The sequence below is a fragment of the Rhipicephalus microplus genome, chromosome 6 (assembly GCF_043290135.1).
Source record: "Rhipicephalus microplus isolate Deutch F79 chromosome 6, USDA_Rmic, whole genome shotgun sequence".
Classification (NCBI taxonomy): Eukaryota; Metazoa; Arthropoda; class Arachnida; order Ixodida; family Ixodidae; genus Rhipicephalus; species Rhipicephalus microplus.
In genome coordinates this window covers 43,526,650-43,546,274 of record NC_134705.1, presented here as the reverse complement: position 1 = coordinate 43,546,274, position 19,625 = coordinate 43,526,650, and the positions used below count along the sequence as shown (strand labels likewise).

At 42.5% G+C, this 19,625-nt stretch overlaps 1 protein-coding gene across 4 annotated transcripts in view; it reads left to right on the top strand.

Moving 5' to 3' along the window:
• The window catches only part of LOC142765256 (4-pyridoxate dehydrogenase-like), a 213,029-nt gene that overhangs the window by 82,938 nt on the left and 110,466 nt on the right, over positions 1 to 19,625 (top strand). For all 4 annotated transcript variants that reach the window (XM_075865960.1, XM_075865959.1, XM_075865962.1 and 1 more), the window contains one exon: positions 17,473 to 17,604. In XM_075865960.1, coding sequence (XP_075722075.1) covers positions 17,473 to 17,604 — 132 coding nt within the window. The remainder of the gene's footprint in view (positions 1 to 17,472; positions 17,605 to 19,625) is intronic.

The window sequence follows — 19,625 nt, the reverse complement described above, 5'->3', positions numbered from 1 at the left end:
CCTAAGATGCGTATGCACTAAGACTAAGAGACTGGGAAGGCAAAATAACTAACAATATAGATACGATAGTTACAATATCGGAGGAGTTTTACAGAGATCTGTATAGTAGCTGGGACAACCATGGCCTTATTATAAGAACTAGCAGTAACCCAAATAGCACCTCACCAGTAACAATAGAAGAAGTCAGAAAAGCCTTAGAGAGCATGCAAAGAGGCAAATCTGCTGGTGAGGATCAGGTAACATCAGATCTGCTGAAAGATTGAGGATCGATCGTGTTAGAAAAACTAGCCACCCTGTTTGAGAGGTGTATCTTGACGGGAAGAGTACCAGAATATCGGAAAAATGCTAACATCATCCTAATACATAAGAAAGGAGATGACAAGTACTTGCAAATTTACAATCGGATCAGCTTGCTCTCTGTCGTATACAAGCTATTTACAAAGGTAATTGTTAACAAAATTAAGGTAACATTATAATTGAATCAACCTAAGGAACAAGCAGAATTTCGAACACTGTAGGCTACTGAACAATTGACGACATTCATACTATCAATCAGGTAATAGAGATATGCTCACAATACAGCCAATCCCTATACATAGCTTTCATAGATTGTGAGAAGGCGTTTGATTTAGTATAAATATCAGCAGTCATGCGACACTGCAAAATCAGGGCATCTACGAAGCATATGTAAACTTTCTCGAAGAAATCTACAAGGAATCATTCGCTACCATAGTGCTTCATAAAAAAAGCAACAGAATAGCAATCAAGAACAGTGTAAGGCAGGGGGATACAATCTTTCAATGCTATTTACCGCGTGCTTATAGGTGGTTTTCAGAGGCCTAGAATGTAAAGAGTTAGGAACAGGAGTTAATGGAGAGTACCTTAGCAACCTGCGTTTCGCCGATGATATTGCATTTCTGAGTAACTCAGGGGACGAATTGCAGTTCACGATTACGGAGTTAGACAAGGAGAGCACAAAAGTAGGTGTTAAAATTAATCTGCAGAAATCGAAAGTTATGTAGAACAACCTCGGAAGAGAACAGCGTTCCGAGATGGGTAGTAGCACACTGGAAGTTGTGAAAGACTATGTCTACTTAGGACAGGTAATAACCGCGAAGCGAACCTTGAGACTGAAGTAATAGAATAATAAAAATGGGGTGGAGCACATTTGGCAAGCACTCTCAAATCAGGACAGGTAGATTGCCACTATCCCTCAAGAGGAAGGTATATAACAGCTGCATTTTGCCGGTACTTAGCTACGGGGCAGAGACCTGGAGACTTACAAAGAGGGTTCAGCTAAATTGATGGCGACGCGGCGAGAAAGGGAAAGGAAAATGGTAGGCGTAACCTTAAGAGATAAGAAGAGAGGAGAGTGGATAAGGGAACAAACCGGGGTTAAGGATATCATAGCTGAAATCATTGATTGATTGATATGTGGGGTTTAACGTACCAAAACCACCTTATGATTATGAGAGACGCCATAGTGGAGGGCTCCGAAAATTTCGACCACCTGTGTTTCTTTAACGTGCATCCAAATATGAGCACACGGGCCTACAATATTTCCGCCTCCATTGGAAATGCAGCCACCGCAGCTTAGTTGAAATCAAGAAGAGGAAATGAACATGGGCCGGGCATGTAGCGCGTAGGCAGGATAACCGCTTATCTTTAAGGGTAACTGACTGGATTCCCAGAGAAGGGAAGTGGGTTAGGTGGAGACAGAAAGTAAGTGGGGCAGATGAGATTGAGAAGTTTGCGGGTATAAACTGGCAGAAGCAAGCACAGGACCGAGTTGAGTGGCGGAACATGGGAGAGGAATTTGTCCTGCAGTGGACGTAGACAGGCTGATGATGACGATGATGATTATTTGTTATTTTCGCGATGAAGCTACTATGGGTAATTTCAGAATCGGACGCGCTTATGATCGCGTGTGGTTGCGTTTTGTCTGGTCAGGCCTCTATCACTCTACGCAAAGTTACGTTGCAAGCTATAAGCTACGTAAACTTCAACAACGACAAACAAATACACAAGAAGAGGTCAGATTTCAGCTGGCCTCTTCCTCTACACTATCGACAAATCGGGCGAACCATTCTATACGGAGTAGGGCTGAATCTTTTGGGGAGATTCGTCACTGCAGAATCGAGGAATAATTGAGTCGCTGGTGAGACCGACCAAACGACACGCCACATGACTACCTGTGCTCTTCTCACTAGCTTCGCTAGCGATGTTGCTCACTGATTTATTTATTTATTTATTCAAAATACATTACAGGCCCACTGAAGGGCTTTGAGTAAGGGGGGGCATCAGTATACAAACGAAATAACAATAAAGGAGAAAAGCTGACAAAAAATTATATATATATATGTATATATATATATATCTATATCTATATATCTATATATATATATATATATATATATATATATATATATATATATATATATATATATATATATATATATATATATATATATATATATATATAGAGAGAGAGAGATCTAACAGACCAGACAGTAATGCCAAGGAATGTACAGGGGAAGTTATTAGAAGCAATGGAATGTAAATAAGAAGAAAGAAAAGTGGATGAAAAAATGGGGGTTCTCGTGAGCGGCGTACGCGAAAGCGACCGGGTGTCCCATATGCGGCGGGCTTCGGCCTCGTCAAGTGTGTCCTCGGGTCTGCTCCAGGGGAATCCATGGCGGTCGTCTGCAGCCTCATGCGCTTGATGCGTTAGGGGCTGGTTGTCGAACGGTGCCGTTTTTCCACGATATCGAGGTGTGTTCCGTGTCGTCCTCGGGCGATTCAGTTGTGAAAGCGCCGAAGACGCGGGCGTGACCCGTCGTCTGGCGGCTTTGCCGTCTCGGCTCCCTTGCTAGTTCCGGCCGATCCACCGACAGGGCCGCGGGCTTGGGCAACCCGCACGCCGCGGCTGAGTCGATGCAACGAAAAAGCGAGCATGAAAAAGTGGATGAAGGGAAGGCCGCTGTGGTAGCTCAGTGGTTAGAGCAATGAACGCGTTATTCGAAGGTCGTAGATTCGATTCCTGCCCACGGCTGGTTATTTGTTCATCCACTTTTCTTTCTTCTTATTTACATTCCATTGGTTATAATAACTTCCCCTGTACATTCCTTGGCATTACTGTCTGTTAGATCTCAATATTATTGTGTTAAATCACGGAAAAACGAGCCATTCGGTATACACTTCTTTCCCTTATTTCATTGAACGAGGGTCTCGTAATGGCAGACTTGGTGTGTTTAGGTTGTATAAGAGGGGCAATTAATCAGCTGCCCGCTCATAATAAGTTCACGTGCTACGTGACGCCAAACATGCGCATAGAGTGTTTTCACACTCCTCGTTTGGCTTATAGATGGCGCTGATTGTCACTCCTATTTCTAAATTCACATATAAAAACCCAAAAAAAGTGGATGGAGGGAAGGCCGCTGTGGTAGCTCAGTGGTTAGAGCATCGAACGCGTTAATCGAAGGTCGTAGGTTCGATTCCTGCCCACGGCTGGTTATATTTTCATCCGCTTTTCTTTCTTCTTATTTACATTTCATTGATTCTAATAACTTCCCCTGTACATTCATTGGCATTACTGTCTGTTAGATCTCATTAATATTGTGTTAAAACACGGAAAAACGAGCCCTTAGGTATACACTTCTTTTCCTTATTTCATTGAACGAGGGTCTCGTAATGGCAGACTTGGTGTGTTTAGGTTGTATAAGAGGGACAATTAATCAGCTGCCCGCTCATAATAAGTTCACGTGCTACGTGATGCCAAACGTGCGCATAAGAGTGTTTTCACACTCGTCGTTTGGCTTATAGATGGCGCTGATTGTCACTCCTACTTCTCAATTCACATATGAAAACCCCAAAAAGTGGATGGAGGGAAGGCCGCTGTGATAGCTCAGTGGATAGAGCATCGAACGCGTTATTCGAAGGTCGTAGATTTGGTTCCTGCCCACGGCTGGTTATTTTTTCATCCACTTTTCTTTGTTATTTTTTACATTCCATTGGTTATAATAACTTCCCCTGTACATTCCTTGGCATTACTGTCTGTTAGATCTCTTTATTATTGTGTTAAAACACGGAAAAACGAGCCCTTAGGTATACACTTCTTTCCCTTATTTCATTGAACGAGGGTCTCGCAATGGCAGACTTGGTGTGTTTAGGTTGTATAAGAGGGACAATTAATCAGCTGCCCGCTCATAATAGGTTCACGTGCTACGTGACGCCAAACGTGCGCATAAGAGTGTTTTCACACTCGTCGTTTGGCTTATAGATGGCGCTGATTGTCACTCCTACTTCTAAATTCACATATAAAAACTCCAAAAAGTGGATGGAGGGAAGGCCGCTGTGATAGCTCAGTGGTTAGAGCAGCGAACGCGTTATTCGAAGGTCGTAGGTTCGATTCCTGCTCACAACTGGTTATTTTCTCATCCTCTTTTCTTTCTTCTTTCTTCTTATTTACATTCCATTGGTTCTAATAACTTCCCCTGTACATTCCTTGGCATTACTGTCTGTTAGATCTCATTAATATTGTGTTAAAACACGGAAAAACGAGCCCTTAGGTATACACTTCTTTCCCTTATTTCATTGAACGAGGGTCTCTTACTGGCAGACTTGGTGTGTTTAGGTTGTATAAGAGGGACAATTAATCAGCTGCCCGCTCATAATTTCACGTGCTACGTGACGCCAAACATGCGCATAGAGTGTTTTCACACTCGTCGTTTGGCTTATAGATGGCGCTGATTGTCACTCCTACTTCTAAATTCACATATAGACCCAAAAAAGTGGATGGAGGGAAGGCCGCGGTGGTAGCCCAGTGGTTAGAGCATCGAACGCGTTATTTGAAGGTCGTAGGTTCGATTCCTGCCCACGGCTGGTTATTTTTTCATCCGCTTTTCTTTCTTCTTATTTACATTCCATTGGTTCTAATAACTTCCCCTTTACATTCGTTGGCAATACTGTCTGTTAGATCTCATTAATATTGTGTTAAAACACGGAAAAACGAGCCCTTAGGTATACACTTCTTACCCATATATATATATATATATATATATATATATATATATATATATATATATATAAGATTACAAAAATCAAGGTGCAGCAGCGTTATACAATACTAGTGTACAACGAAATCAGGTTGTCACGAAAAACTTCACGGCTACAAATGGATACAACATGATTCGGAAGACCGTTCCAATATGCAATGGCTCGAGGTAGTGATGATAAGGTAAATGCCCGCGTGTGACCATGAATGCGCATAAAGCTACGTGCATTGTGAATGCACTGGGAAGTGTGCGCAGGAGAATAAAGTGGCAAACAGTGAACTTCTTTACTATAAATGCACCTATGAAACCGACATAAAAGAGCAATGTTGCGGCGTATTTCTAGTGACTGAAATGCAAAGTCTTGTTTTATCAGGGTAATACCCCTGTCACACGGGCACTTAAAAGTCTTTTAAGTAAGCGGTCTTTTTCCGAAAAGGAGTTCCTGACAGCAGACACACGGCACAGAGCGAACTCCTTTTCAGAAGCGGTCTTTTTCGTAAACTGCGTTCGTCGATCTCTTTTACGGCTCCGAATGAGTAGCCTCGAAACCAGTGGGCGCCAGCGATTTTCGAGTGGTGGGAAAAAAAGAGCGAATGCTTATTTTTCTGTCACCAAAATCTTTGTAAAAACAAATTTCATATCCTGCAGAAGGTGTAATGAACTCATTTAATGGTTATTTCCTTTTCTACTCTCGTAAGCAGCTACAACGCGTCGGCAATATCACGTGGTGACGCGCGGTCTTGCGCTGCTTTATCCTTTCCTTGGCGGCTTTTGCAGCGTCTGCCTCGGTTTCCAGAGCGAGAAGGCAGGCCGTGAGGCTTGCGATCCTCGCTTTTTCTCCCGTACGGTCGCCCATAACGTGTCGAGAGCAGTCGAGAGCAGCGAAAAACAAATACGGTAAATAAAAGCACAGTGGTGCCAGACAGACTTGTGCACGTCGCTAGTCATGGGAATGCTTCCTTATTTAGTGCAAAAAACATTCACATTGGTGTTTCTTCATCTCTTATTCTTAAATTTATTTGAAGAAACGAGCAGTGCAACAAGTCTTTAATTTGTACATCGTGATACATCGTTTAATTTTCATTGCTTCTCTTTTAACTGCTAGCGCCACGCTTTCGCTAGCGTCTTCGAACGAAAACACTAAAAGGAGATCGTTGCTGCCGTGTGTCTGCGCCGCAAACACCTCTTTGTTAAAAGTCTTTCAACTTCGTAAGAGACCGCTTACTTAAAAGACTTTTTGCGCGCCCGTGTGACACAGGTATAACACTTGAATGATAGTCGTAGTTTCCGGAGATGAATCTCGCTGCCCTATTCTGAACGGCTTCCAACATACGTACCAAGTAATCTTGATATGGTGACCATGTGGATGATGCATACTCTAGCTGTGGGCGAACATAAGTAATATATGATAATGCGCGTACGTTAGAAGGAGCGTTGCGCAAGTTTCTGCGGAGATATCCGAGAGATTGAGATGCTTTCGATGAGACAGCTGCTATATGCGTAGTCCAGGAGAGATCCGATGTAAGGTGAACGCCTAAATATTTGTAAGATGGTGTAGCTGACACAACGGCGTTATTAATCTTATAGTGAAATGCTGAATTGTTATGATTTCGAGTGAACTTGCATTTAGAGGCGTTAAGGGACATCTGCCAAGTTTCGCACCACAGGAAGGTTAGGTCAAGGTTATTTTGGAGAGCGGAATGATCATTAAAACATTTATTGTTGCGGTATATGGCGCAATTGTCAGCGAACAACCTAACTCTGGATGAAAGGTTCTCGGGCAAATCATTAATGTATATTAGAAAAAGTAACGGACCTATTACGCTGCCTTGGGGAACACCCGATGTGACGTCGCAAAGGTTAGATGAAATGTCGTTAATCACCGTAAGTTGCTCACGCGAAGAGAGGAAGCTTCGTAGCCAAGACAGGATTAATGAATCAATACGGAGTGCGGCCAATCCAGAGTTTAAACGACAATGAGGGACAGTATCGAATGCCTTTGCGAAATCAAGGAACAGGCAATCGGTTTCTTCGTTAGCGTCCATAATAAAGTGAAGGTCAGACGTGAATTCGAATAACTGGGTGTCACATGAGTAGCCTTTTCTAAAGCCATGCTGATGGGTGAAGAAGAAGTTGTGTGATTCAAGGTGATCGTAGATATGAGAAGCCACGATGTGTTCAAGTAGCTTGCAAGAGATGCATGTAAGTGAATTGGGTTGATAATTACGGGGCAAGTGCCTGTCACCGGACTTAAATACGGGAAACACCTTACCAATCTTCCAATCCTTGGGCAGTTCGCCTGATGATAGCGACTGGTTAAATAGGAAACTGAGGAAGTGGCTGGAATTATCTGTGGTGTTCTTCCGTATTTTAGAGTTAATGTTATCAATTCCTGATGAAGTAGAAACCTTAAGATTCGTGATGAGTTGGGCTATACCTTTGGCAGTGACAATGATTGGGGCCAATAAAGCGAAAGGGTGATCTGGAACAAATGGCACATTGGAACAATCTTCCTGTGTAAAAACAGAAGCGAAGTACTCATTGAAAGCAATAGCGGAAGCTTCATCAGAAAGCAGCGTTAGTTCACTATCGTGTACAGTAATGTGACTAGGAGACTTGTTGTAGGGTGAAATTATTTGCCAGAACTTTTGGGGGTTATTTTCATATTGTATCATATTGTATCATATTGTATCATGGTGTTTCTCAGATAGCGCCTCATTTATAACGGGTGATAATTTTGTCTCGCGCCACTCAAGTCATTTACATTCCTCCTCCCCTTCCCCTTCTAAGCCAGAAATTCACAATGTCATAACGCCCATAGATTGATGAACTTGACTAATTCCGGAACCGAACTTCACCAATATGTTTTTGATATGCGTCTCTGCGAACCATGAACTGAGACGCGACATCTACGTGTGATTTGCCAAGAGCTCTTCCAGCAAGACATCTCCATTTAAAGTGGCGAGGTTTCGCAGAAGTACCGGCGTCGGTATCGTTGGTTTTGAGCGGGAAATTCACGTTGCCCATGCACAAAATTTCTAGATGGGTGAATCATCAGTAAACTACCAATATGTTGCGCTTCGAGCGAGAATTAAACCCGGGCCACATGTGTGGTGAGTAGGTAGTGAAACATGCAGCCAAGCCACTGTATTAGATTGAGTTGAAGAAAAGAAAAAAAAACGCGCACTATGCGAATGGTATGCAGAGCAAAGAGTCTCCTTAGCGCATGTAATATTCCGTGGCAAAAGCGCATATTCGCATCAGGTCTGCAAACACGTGGGTTTAAGAAAGCGTACCGGCACGCGTGCTGTCTTACGGACACGTAAACGGTATACCACCGATTCGCAAATAGGAAGAATTATGGCACGGGGGGCACTTCGCAACATTACATTCAGTAAGAATTCTTGAATAGCCATGGCCATTGGGATGCCCACAGTTAGTTGCTTCTTTCCTCGCGGCTTAGTTTAGGAGTCCTCTGAGTAGCGGAGCGAGGTTAAGAAAAAAGGTAATGCGAGCAGGCTTGGATTACTCTACCATGGTCAACCCTTTCGGACAAAGCCCAAACAACCTTTAACTTTCAATATTCTTTGTAAAATTAGCCATAAATGCCTCATGACGCACTCTTTCCCACTTGTTAAAGGTCACCTTCGATGCAGGCGAAAATGATGTATGACCGTGTGCTCAGATTTGAGTGCACGTTAAACCCCAGGTGGTAAAAAACTTCAGGAGCCCTCCACTACAGCGTCTCTCATAGGTATATGGTGCTTTTGAGACGGTAAACCCCACATATCTAGCTAGTGTATCTCTAGCTTGTGTAACACTTGGCTTACGACTGCAAATACTAATAAATGCAAAGTTCTTTAATATAGACGAAAACATACCATCTCCGACTTTTTATGCCACAGAAAAGATGACATACTTTCGCGGTCATCATCCTACAAATATTTCGGCATCCACCTTACACCAGGACTTTCATGGCTAGAAAACATCACTTCTGTTTGCACTAACGCCTCCGAAACATTATGGTATTTACGCAGGAACCTCCATCATTGTCCATCTAACGTTTGCAAACTGTCTTACCTTACTTTCGTCCGCCCGCAGCTTGAATATGCATTATCTGTTTCATTCCCTTCCGCTCAGTGTAAAATTAACATGCTGGAAGCAATTCAGAACAGAGCCGCCTGTTACATTTCTGGGAACTACGACATTGACTCTAGTGTGACTCAGCTTAAACTTGATCATTGCCTTTAAGCATTGCATGTTCGTCGTCACGTGTCCTTGTTATGCCTATTTCATAAGTATGTGTACATTAACAAAACATCGTCATTGCACCTTCAACGCACGTCACGCAGGTTACATAATATATCAGCTTCACGCACATGTTTGGTAACACAGACACGTTTAACACATCTGCACTACCGCAAGCCATCTGCATGTGGAATAATCTTCCCGACAATATCGGCTCTGATAGTTGCCCTAACACGTTTCCGCAAAAACTTGAGATGCATTTTTCTAATGTAGCATCGTGAAATTGTTTGACTTGTTTAACATTCGAGCTATGTTATGTTGTGAATTGTGAGCCTTTATTTCGTCAGCAAGTTGTAATCTCTTGTTTAAGTGCTTCTGACCTGCGAAATCGTTAGTTTTTGTTACACCTCATTATGCTGTCGGTATTAACCTGCATTCAGTTGTTGGTAGGTAGGTAATAATCTATATTAAGGATCCAACGAAGAATTACTGGCCCGGGCTAAGCCTCCAGGAGCTGTCGTCCACGGAGCATTGCGCGATGTCTGCGGCGATAGCCCTGCTCGCAGGACAGCCCAGACTGTCCACTGCACGTGGGCTGAGAAGGGCGGCTCGTCACCGCTCAGCCAGTCGTTACAAGTTTACTTCCGCATTCACTGTACCACACTTACTCAATTCCTTCGGGCCTGTAAGGCATTTTTCAATTATTAAAATAAATAATCAAGCTCACCTGTCACTTACGCTGGCGATGTCATAGTACGAGCTCACGCAGCACTACAGATCGCCAACCTTTCAAAAATACTTGTCTGATTGCCGCCGCAAGACTTCTCGTATTGATCTGGTTCGCTTATACTATTGTGATGCTTAAAGTATTATTAGACTGGGACTCTCCCAAAAGTTGTTTTACCAATACGAGAGACACGTCAGGTCTTACGCCAGATCACTGACCTGTCATATGAAATCCAGCGGGTCGATGATGCAGCGCACTCCACGCTACCACCATGTAATATTGAGCTCGTTACTAGACTGAAGATGGGTATAGCGCAAGAACAGAACGACGACAAAGAGACAAGACGGACACAAAGGACACAAGCGCTAAAACACGTAGCGCTCGTGTCCTTCATGTCCGTCGTGTCTCTTTGTCGTTGTTCTGTTCTCGGGCTATCACCAGTCATTTCATACCAACTAGTCCAAGCTTCCACACTTCTAAGCTAGACTGAAGTCATATTTATTTATTTTATTTATTTATTTCACAAGATTGCAGGGCAGGTTGGTTCAGACAGGAGTAGGTTTACAAAATATGTCATACACAGCTGTAGTTCAGTCAGAAGGAACAGGTAAGAGCTTATACGCCGCAGGGTAGTGCCACAAGTTCTCAGATGGGCGAAATTTGTGAGGAAGACATAGACCGATAACGATAAAGCCATAAAGGGGCAGGCTGGAGTGTAATCTTTTTCATTGAGTCTGCATGTCTCTATACAAGTTCCTGAATTTTTTTTATATTGCACCTATTTTTGGATTGCTCTTCTGCTACACCCTCAGATGGGATCAGCAGTATTGGAAATAAATAAATGAATAAATTAAGAAACCCAAGCATACGTTTTTCTTGTAACATTATCTTCACTTCACCTGAAGAATGCCAGAACAAAACGAAGTATCTTATCATAATTATATCCACCTGTCTCAGTGCAAGCAGTATGAATGAACCCGCATTCTGACTTAACGGTACTTGTAAGTACCGCGCAGAAATAGCTTGCAATTACAAACGTGGTATTTAGTAAACTGATACGGTGTATTTAGTAAATTGGTTTATTGCGGTACTTGTAAGGAGAAAAGACATGACCTGGGGGTTCTGCGCCGGCTATCGCCCGCTTAAGAAAATTACTAAGCCAGAAGTCTACCATTGATTACGATCACAGACGACAACCTTGCCCGTCTCTGTAAATAAATGGGTTAAGATGACGTGTTTTCTGAAAAAAAAATGACTGCACGAGTCTGTGTTTGTGTGCGAACTTAGAACACCTGCGCGTGTCTGTTCAGTGACTCGTATATATAGCTTCAGACGCATTGTACCACAACGCTATTGTTCTCTGGTGTCAAGGGTTGACGATTCAAGATGGAAGGTGCCGCATCTTGTGCACAAAGGCCCGTGTGCTCAGATTCGGGTGCACGTTAAAGAACCCCACGTGGCCGAAATTTACGGAGCCCTCCACTACGGCGTCTCTTGTAATCATACGGTTGCCTGGCGATGTTAAACCCCACATATAAATCAATAAATTATTCTGCACAAAGAACAATGAAGTGCTTTCAATTAGTTTTTTTCTTCAGAGCTACTTGCAATATGGCGATTACAAACAGCGAGATTAAGACGATAACTGTGTTTACAATTCGTTAGTCGTAATTTTATTTGCGCTATTTTTTATACTTCCCATAAATCAAGACCAGATTGCTTATTTCTCCATCCTAATGAGTGTGCTCAGATCAACAGATCACTTTGAAGAAACGCGTTCTGACTGGAATCGTCGCTGGTAGTGATGTCCCGTATATAAAAATCGCGATGCCAGTTCCATAAAAAAAAACAACAGAAGAGAAGTTTGTAAGCAACATCACGTTGTCGTAACAAGGTATCACCAAGCTGCTCTAGAAAGTGGGCGGATTGGTGGTGTTGCTACACACTGTATCTGGGGTTCATGCAATTGCTTGAGCCCAGCAGTACATTCTGTGCTATGTTAAATAAAGATGTAGATAGCCCGCGTTTGTGAAACCGTGTTAAAGAAGGTCAGCGTGAATCTTAAAGGCGAAACATTTCTTAGCGAAGTGCTGGTGCTTGTATTGCTTGTATTCGTCCATTCATCCATCCATGCATGCATGTACGTCTGGGTTGTCTCGCGATCGCCTTCTTAACTTGGTGTAGACTTCATATATGCTGGCACTTGCAGCAACTTCTACCAACTTATACCAACTAAGCCAAACTAGTGGTTTATTGCGGTAGACAAAAACTGGTAAGGGAAGGTGAGAAGACAAGAAAAGTATGTCCGGCTGGTCATAACGTGAATAACGGGAAAATCTCATTGCATACGCTGTCGAACTCTCTTTTACAGACACGAGTGCCACACAATCATGTGCAAAAGGCGGCGATATGCGGGTATGCGCCACAAGTGATTGACAGTTTATATGTGCCCAGGAACGACAAGAACAGACATTGGTAATTTAAACGCGAGAACGTTAGTAAAAACTGACATGGACAATGTTGAATTCAAAGAATGAATATCAGGGTCCCAGTATGAATCGAACTCAGGCATTCTGCGTGGTAATATAGTATTTGACCCCAGAGCCATAGCAGGTTCCAGAACTGCTTTGGAAAAAGATCCTACGCCGGCATAATGTTGGGGAAACTTCAATCATGGTTGCACTGCTGACTATTCAATTTTATAACCATTACGTGCTACTATTTTCATACGTCCATCACCTCAACTCATTGTTCATGGTAATTAAGCGCCGTCTACCTACGTAGCACTGCCCAGGACTGCCACCCTCGCAAGCACCAGAGCTTCATATGAGCTTACCGCTAATTGAGTTGCTAATTTTCATGTTGCTGTTGACATTCTTACGCAGCTGTAAATAATGGGTTATATGAAACTTTATAGCATGGTTGACTACTTGGTAAGCTTAACAATCAGATTAGAAAAATATGCCATTTTTTTTACCTAGAAGACGTACAGAAATAATTTATTGATGGTCTCCGTCAGGTCCTTAAAACATACAAGCTTCTCAAACTGTCAGAAAAAAATGCGTTGCTGCAAAAACGAAGGAATAAATGCGGTAACACGGTATTGCTCTCTTACACGAAGGAAGGTTAGCGGCTCATTTCTTCAGGAAACGCGGCTACCGGAACTAGCGATGCGCCTGATGAACGAAGCTTAGTATGGGTTCAACGCCAACATTTACGATCTTAGTACAAGAATAATTTTATGACCCATGGGTTGAATCAGTTTTCGAAGATAAGCGCAACAAGCACAGGCCATCGCACCCTATATTTCTTGGTACGGATGGCGTCCGGTTCCTATATTCATGCAGGGAGACAAAACATGGGCGAGGCAATGCCCCTTAAGCACCTTCTGTGGCCTTTCACGCCAACCTCGATTACGCTGAAGAACCAAAAAAAAAACACCTGTTTACCACTATCGCTAAGTGGGGCAAATTTTTAGCTCGCCTTCACTGTGCCACAATATGTATGCGTTTGTGGCCGAATGCTAAACGCGTCGTGCTTTGTAGAGAGGGGCCGCAGGTTCTGATACTCAGTGATTTGCTTCTCAAAATTTCCTCCGACCTATACTTCCTTACCTTACGGCATATAAATACATAGACGGAAATATGGATAGATACATCCGTGTACATGTACAGAAATGTGACGGTACAAAGGCATGGGCATAGGCAATAGACTTGCTATCACAATAAATGAATGCAAATGTTTCACATGAAATCACCGTACAAGAAGTAAACAAAGATTAAAAAAAAGACTCTTGACCTTGAAAAAAGTGGTGTTAACTACATTGAGGTTGCGAACATTTTCAAGGAATGAAGATTTTTAAACAAGATATATACGGAACAATGTGAATTTCCAAAGCACTGTTCCGGTCATATCAGTAACTCCGTAAAAGCACACGTTGTAAAAAGCACGTCTGTAGTACTATTATTAAGGGCTAACAGACAAACTAACAGGCAATTCGGTGTTAATATTGCGTCACACAACGAAAATCAGCCCTTAAATTTACACTCTTCTCTTCACTTGTAGTAGTAGTAGCTTACAAAGCTTACAAAACCTATATTTCAAGGTCAGAGTTATGTTGCTTAGGGCTTAGTGAGATGTAATAAGACGAACCGCTGCATTCGTATTTTGTGGATCTCTTTTACTGCTGCTGCTGTGTTCCGGAGTTTTTGACTACAGATAAGCGCACGTACTTTCCACGTACAGGTATCTGTACGTAGAACTGGACTACTATCTGGACTACTACTACTACTACTACTACTACTACTACTACAGTAGGGTTGACAGGCGGGCTAAATACAAATTCATAATGGAATAATTGGAAGCGCAAACCAACCTGTCTGTCTTGCGGCAGGTTATACATTGGGCAGACTGGGCGCTGCTTGAATATTCGCCTGCGAGAACAGTACAACGCGCTGAAATCAGCCCCGGGTTCACATTTATCCGCCCATTGCAAAAAGTGTGGCTGCGTACCTAATTTCTCGCGCACGTCTATCTTGTACAGCCATCATGACACGAAAACTAGAGAGATTGAGGAAGCTTGTTTGTCTCTTCTCTTGTGTCCCGTTGGTTTGTGCTTCCAATTATTCCATTGTGAATTTGTACAAACTAGCCCGCCTGTCAACCCTACTGCAATTCATCACTTCGAACACGGGCTCTTTTATTTGTTCTAATTTTGATCTCTCTAATCCCTCAATGTTGACGGCTCTGATAGCGATGTGCGTATGCCGCACGAGATGTGCTTCCTGGCGTTCCAGGCAGCGAATGTGCCCGATGGAACTTCAGGCCTTGTGTGGATGGCTGCTTCCTTCTCCCTCTCACGCTCGTGGTCTCTCCAGGATTATTCGCTCCGAGTGGTATCACCAGGCCAATGTGTTTAAAAACTGCCGGCGAGTGCAATGTTGTGCCCGTGGTGAAAGACTGTCTTCGTGGAACAACCGGGTCGTAACCTGCACTGAGGTACTGTGGAATGCGGCTAGGCCTACGCGATAACAAGGAGGAAGTTGCCTAGTAAAAAGCGGGACATCCTGGTACTAGGCGACTGCCAGGTACCCGAAGAGCACCCTCGAGTTCTTCAAATGGGACCCAAGTTTTGCCCAGCATCTACCCTTGACGGATTTGAGAAGCTTGCCTTCACACGGTCAGTAGCACAGAGAGTTCAGGAAGCGGACAGTTTGCATTGTGTTAAGGAATGTGTTTCAGCGGTGTCCAAAAAGAATGCGAGGGTGGGTGTACACTGTAGACTGGGCCCGATTATTTCGTTCTTTGTGTCTAATAGCATGAGGCTTGTTACCGCTGGTAAGGAAGGATGTTTTGTTGTTCTCTCTCAAGAACAATACTTCTCTAAGGCGTCTGCAGCCATTAGGAAAAACTTTAAAGAAGTTTCTGATAACCAGTTGAAGTTAAGAAGCGAGCCATCACTTTGCTGGAAGCTAACGACTTGTGCCGACTCGCATCTTCAGTAATGAAAGCGAAAAAAATCGCATTACAACCATTTTTTTCAGCAAAAACCCATAAACTAGACGTCCCCTTTCGAACAATTATTACGGAACGAAGTACATGGCAGCATGAAGTCTCGACGTTCCTCCAGTGTCACTTGTCCGCCTTGAATTTTCAGGACCCTTTTCTTGTAAAGAGTTCTGACCAGGTTGTTGACTCCTTAGCAACCAAAAGATTGCCTAACTGCAGTGGTTTTAGTATCGACGTTGTCGATTTGTTTTATTCGGTTCCTCACCCTGAATTCATGAAGTGTGTAAAAAAATGCGTCACGCAGGAAAATGACAAACTTTCATTCAAAAACAAATGTAGGATGTTGGTTGAGAGCTTCATGAAACTACTTTTTTTTAATGTGAATTCTACTCTTGTATTATGGGGCAATAAGTATTACGTGCAAAAGTCTGGCACTTGTATCAGCTCTCGTGTAGCACCGGTCCTGTGCGACATATTCTTAAGTTATTTTGATAGGGCTTTGCAAACGGCACTAAGAAGCCTCGTAATTATTGTCTTCAGATATGTGGACGATTACCTTGTGCTCGTTCATTCACCTTCCTTGGATAAAAACCGGGACAAGATTATTAAAACCTTCGAAAAAAATTGGCATGGTTTACGTTTCACGCACGAGGTTCCCCATGATAAGATAATGCAGTTTCTAGATCTTGAGTTATCTTTTCGCGCAGATCATCTATGCTGGTCCTACTCTCCCCGTTCAAAGAAACCAATCTTGGACTACTTTTCTTCGCATTCTAAAGTAGTAAAATCGGGTATTGCAATTAACCTTCTCAATTCAGCTGTAACGAAATCATGTTTCCACAAAATGGCGCGTGTTTTTTCTAATCAAATAACGAGGTTGCGAGAGGCAGGCTTTCCGTCCAATGTCCTCATTTTCGCCGCTCAGAAGGTACTGCGTATGAAGAAAGGGAAAGGATGCCCCTTAAATGAGGCAGATAAACGCCGTAAGTTTGCGGTAGTCCCATATGTGCACGAATTTTCGCATAAGATAAAAAATTGTGAAAAAAAAAATTCAACCTCGACGTTGTGTTTTGCGCACGTGGAAAACTGCAGCAAATGTGTTGTAGAATTGAATTACAAAGCAGAATGAAAGCCGGTCTTGTGAAGAAAGGTTGTGGTGTCAAGCATGTCAATTCCTTCAACAAATGTCGATCTAATGTCGTTTATTGTATCTCTCTGTCTTGCGGCAGGTTATACATTGGGCAGACTGGGCGCTGCTTGAATAATCGCCTGCGAGAACACTACAACGCGCTGAAATCAGCGTCGGGTTTACATTTATCCACCCATTGCAAAAAGTGTGGCTGCGTACCTGATTTTCCGCGCGCGTCTATCTTGTACAGCCATCATGACACGAAAACTAGAGAGATTGCGGAAGCCTTTTTAATTAAAAAGAATATTGATAGTTGTGTTAGTTCACCATCTATATCACTGTTAGAATGTGAAATATAGTTTCTGGACGCCACCTGATCAAGGTGGAACCTTCTCCCCAGTTGTTTCCCTTTCTTATCTTTCTTATCTACTTCTGTAAATAAACTGAGTTTCAGCCTGCGCTTGTTTGTCTCTTCTCATGTGTCCCGTTGGTTTGCGCTTCCAATTATTCCATTATGAATTTGTATTTAGCCCGCCTGTCAGCCCTACTGTAGTAGTAGTAGTAGTAGTAGTAGTAGTAGTAGTAGTAGTCCAGATAGTAGTCCAGTTTCACGCACCTGTACGTGGTAAGTACGTGCGCTTATCTGTAGTCAAAAACTCCGGAACACAGCAGCAGCAGTAAAAGAGATCCACGAAATACGAATGCAGCGGTTCGTCTTATTACATCTCACTAAGCCCTAAGCAACATAACTCTGACCTTGAAATATAGGTTTTGTAAGCTTGATAGTGTTTTTTTTTTCATTCCAGGATTCCGAGGCACCAAAGGAAAAGTGCCAGTGACACTTTCCGTCACGCAAACAAAGCTTGTCTCTATTTTTTTGAAAGCTGGCCAATGGCTCGGCTATCCAGTGACCGACTACAATGGCCCCGAACAAATAGGTAAGCGCATGTTCTGCACTTTTCTTTTTAGGACACGCGGATCTAGAAAAGCAGCATTTCTCACAGTGTCAATAAAGAAACAACGCTGAACTACCTCATGAATGTTTATTTGAACAAAACTGCACCCTCCTTTCCGTAAGCAGCCATAAATAAACTGTAAAATGACTCAGCTCCAAAAAATTCATATAACTGGAGATACAGAAACTCCTCTCCAGCTCCGCAAGACAACACAACTACGTTGTCATTGGCGGAGAGCGCGACGATAGATGATGGCATTTGCGTGCCTTGAAATTATTTAGGTTGCTCGAACGTCACGTTAACACGTATAAGAGCGTTCTAAAGGGGATTTGCCAATCACACCTTAATGATATGTTAATATTAGAACGTATCATTCTATTAGGAAACAAAAATATTTAATGACCATTACATGTCATATAGCAGTCAATGTTCTTAAAGCGAAACTGAACAGAAGAACGTTTCTTCTCGTGTTAGTTCATTACACCTTTACAATGCGAAATAACCACGCTTGCAGCGACAAGACTCTTGGTAAGCCAGTAAGCGTGCAAATAAAGATCTTTGAAATTTTCTCGTCAAATGTAAAGAAGTCAGAAAGATTGACTCTATCAAGTACGCCCTCCGTTCTGTGTAATCAGTAAAAATGGCACACGTTTTCCTTTGGGGAGTCATACACTTAAGATTTTGAGATATCAGATTTTGAGAAATTTCGTTGCGCCTGTTGGTACACGTGAGTGACGCAGAGACGAAACGTGTTGCTGAGTGTCTCGATACCAACTAACTGTATTGCTCATTCGACTCTGAATATTCCGGGACCGGTTACCGTTTCCCTCCCTCTTCACGTTTTTGTTGGCGCCGCAGAGGAAGGGAAATAAATGTTGGTTTGCCACACGCTGGCAGCACCACCTGTTGCACCGTCTCGCACGTTTAGTTCACCACAAGCCAACGTCGCCAAAATACAAAAAATACACCTTCAAAACCGTGACGGCGCGAGCAGAAATTTTGGTCTGAAATCAAGAATGAAACTGATTGGATTCTTTTTTATGTTAATAAACATGCAAGAGGTAATTCAACGGCGTTAGAGTTCTCCGTGCACAATTTATCAATATAAACCAATTCATTCTATCCCGTTCGCGTCCTTTTAGGCATACAAAACCAACAACGCTTGCATTATAAATTTAGACAAAGTAGGACAAAAAATGTTACCTTTGAGTAATTTCTCGCACTACAATACTCATATGGTGTCAATCTTAACAGAGTGTAAGCCCGACTACAATGTCCTACAATGTAGTGCACGATATGTATAACATGATATTCGCGTAATGATCCCAGATAGTTGAACACTGGAACATTGTGAAGCATCATTATTGCAATTGGTAAAGGGGATCGAAATGAGCAAAACAGCATGTGTAAGGTTTTGTTGTGGGCTTTTTTGTTAAAAAGTGTGAAATTTGCAGTTATTGAGCCCACGTCTTCACAAAACTAATTTAATTTGACGAAATGTTCTGTCTGTGGCGGAAAACTAATGCCTCCTGGAACTGCCAAAAGAGTGAGTAAAATGATACCATCTTATAACCAGTAGCTGTGTACGCTTCTGAGGCAGATTAAGTTGTATTCCGTGATTTGCAGTGGACGTCTTGTTGAAAAAAAAGAAGGCCAATATAACTAATTACAATCAACGTGCAAAATTTATTTGAGTGGAAACTGGGCGCACCTGTGACGCTTGTCTATCTGTGGTGGCTTCTTGTTTATACCAATGTCATAGAAGAAATACAGTGTTGTGTACTTCATAATTGAGCCAGCCTTCGTCAGAGATGGCGCTGTGCCCAAACAATCGACGTTCACCGATTTATTACAAATATTGAAATATGTCAAAGCCAGATAATTTTCTTGTTCAAGCTAGTAGAGTTATTGCCCAAATACTGAATTGATCACTAGATTTCTCACTATAACACTTGTTTTTGAGTTCAAAAAGAGAATTTATAGTCATATAATATTTCACTGAA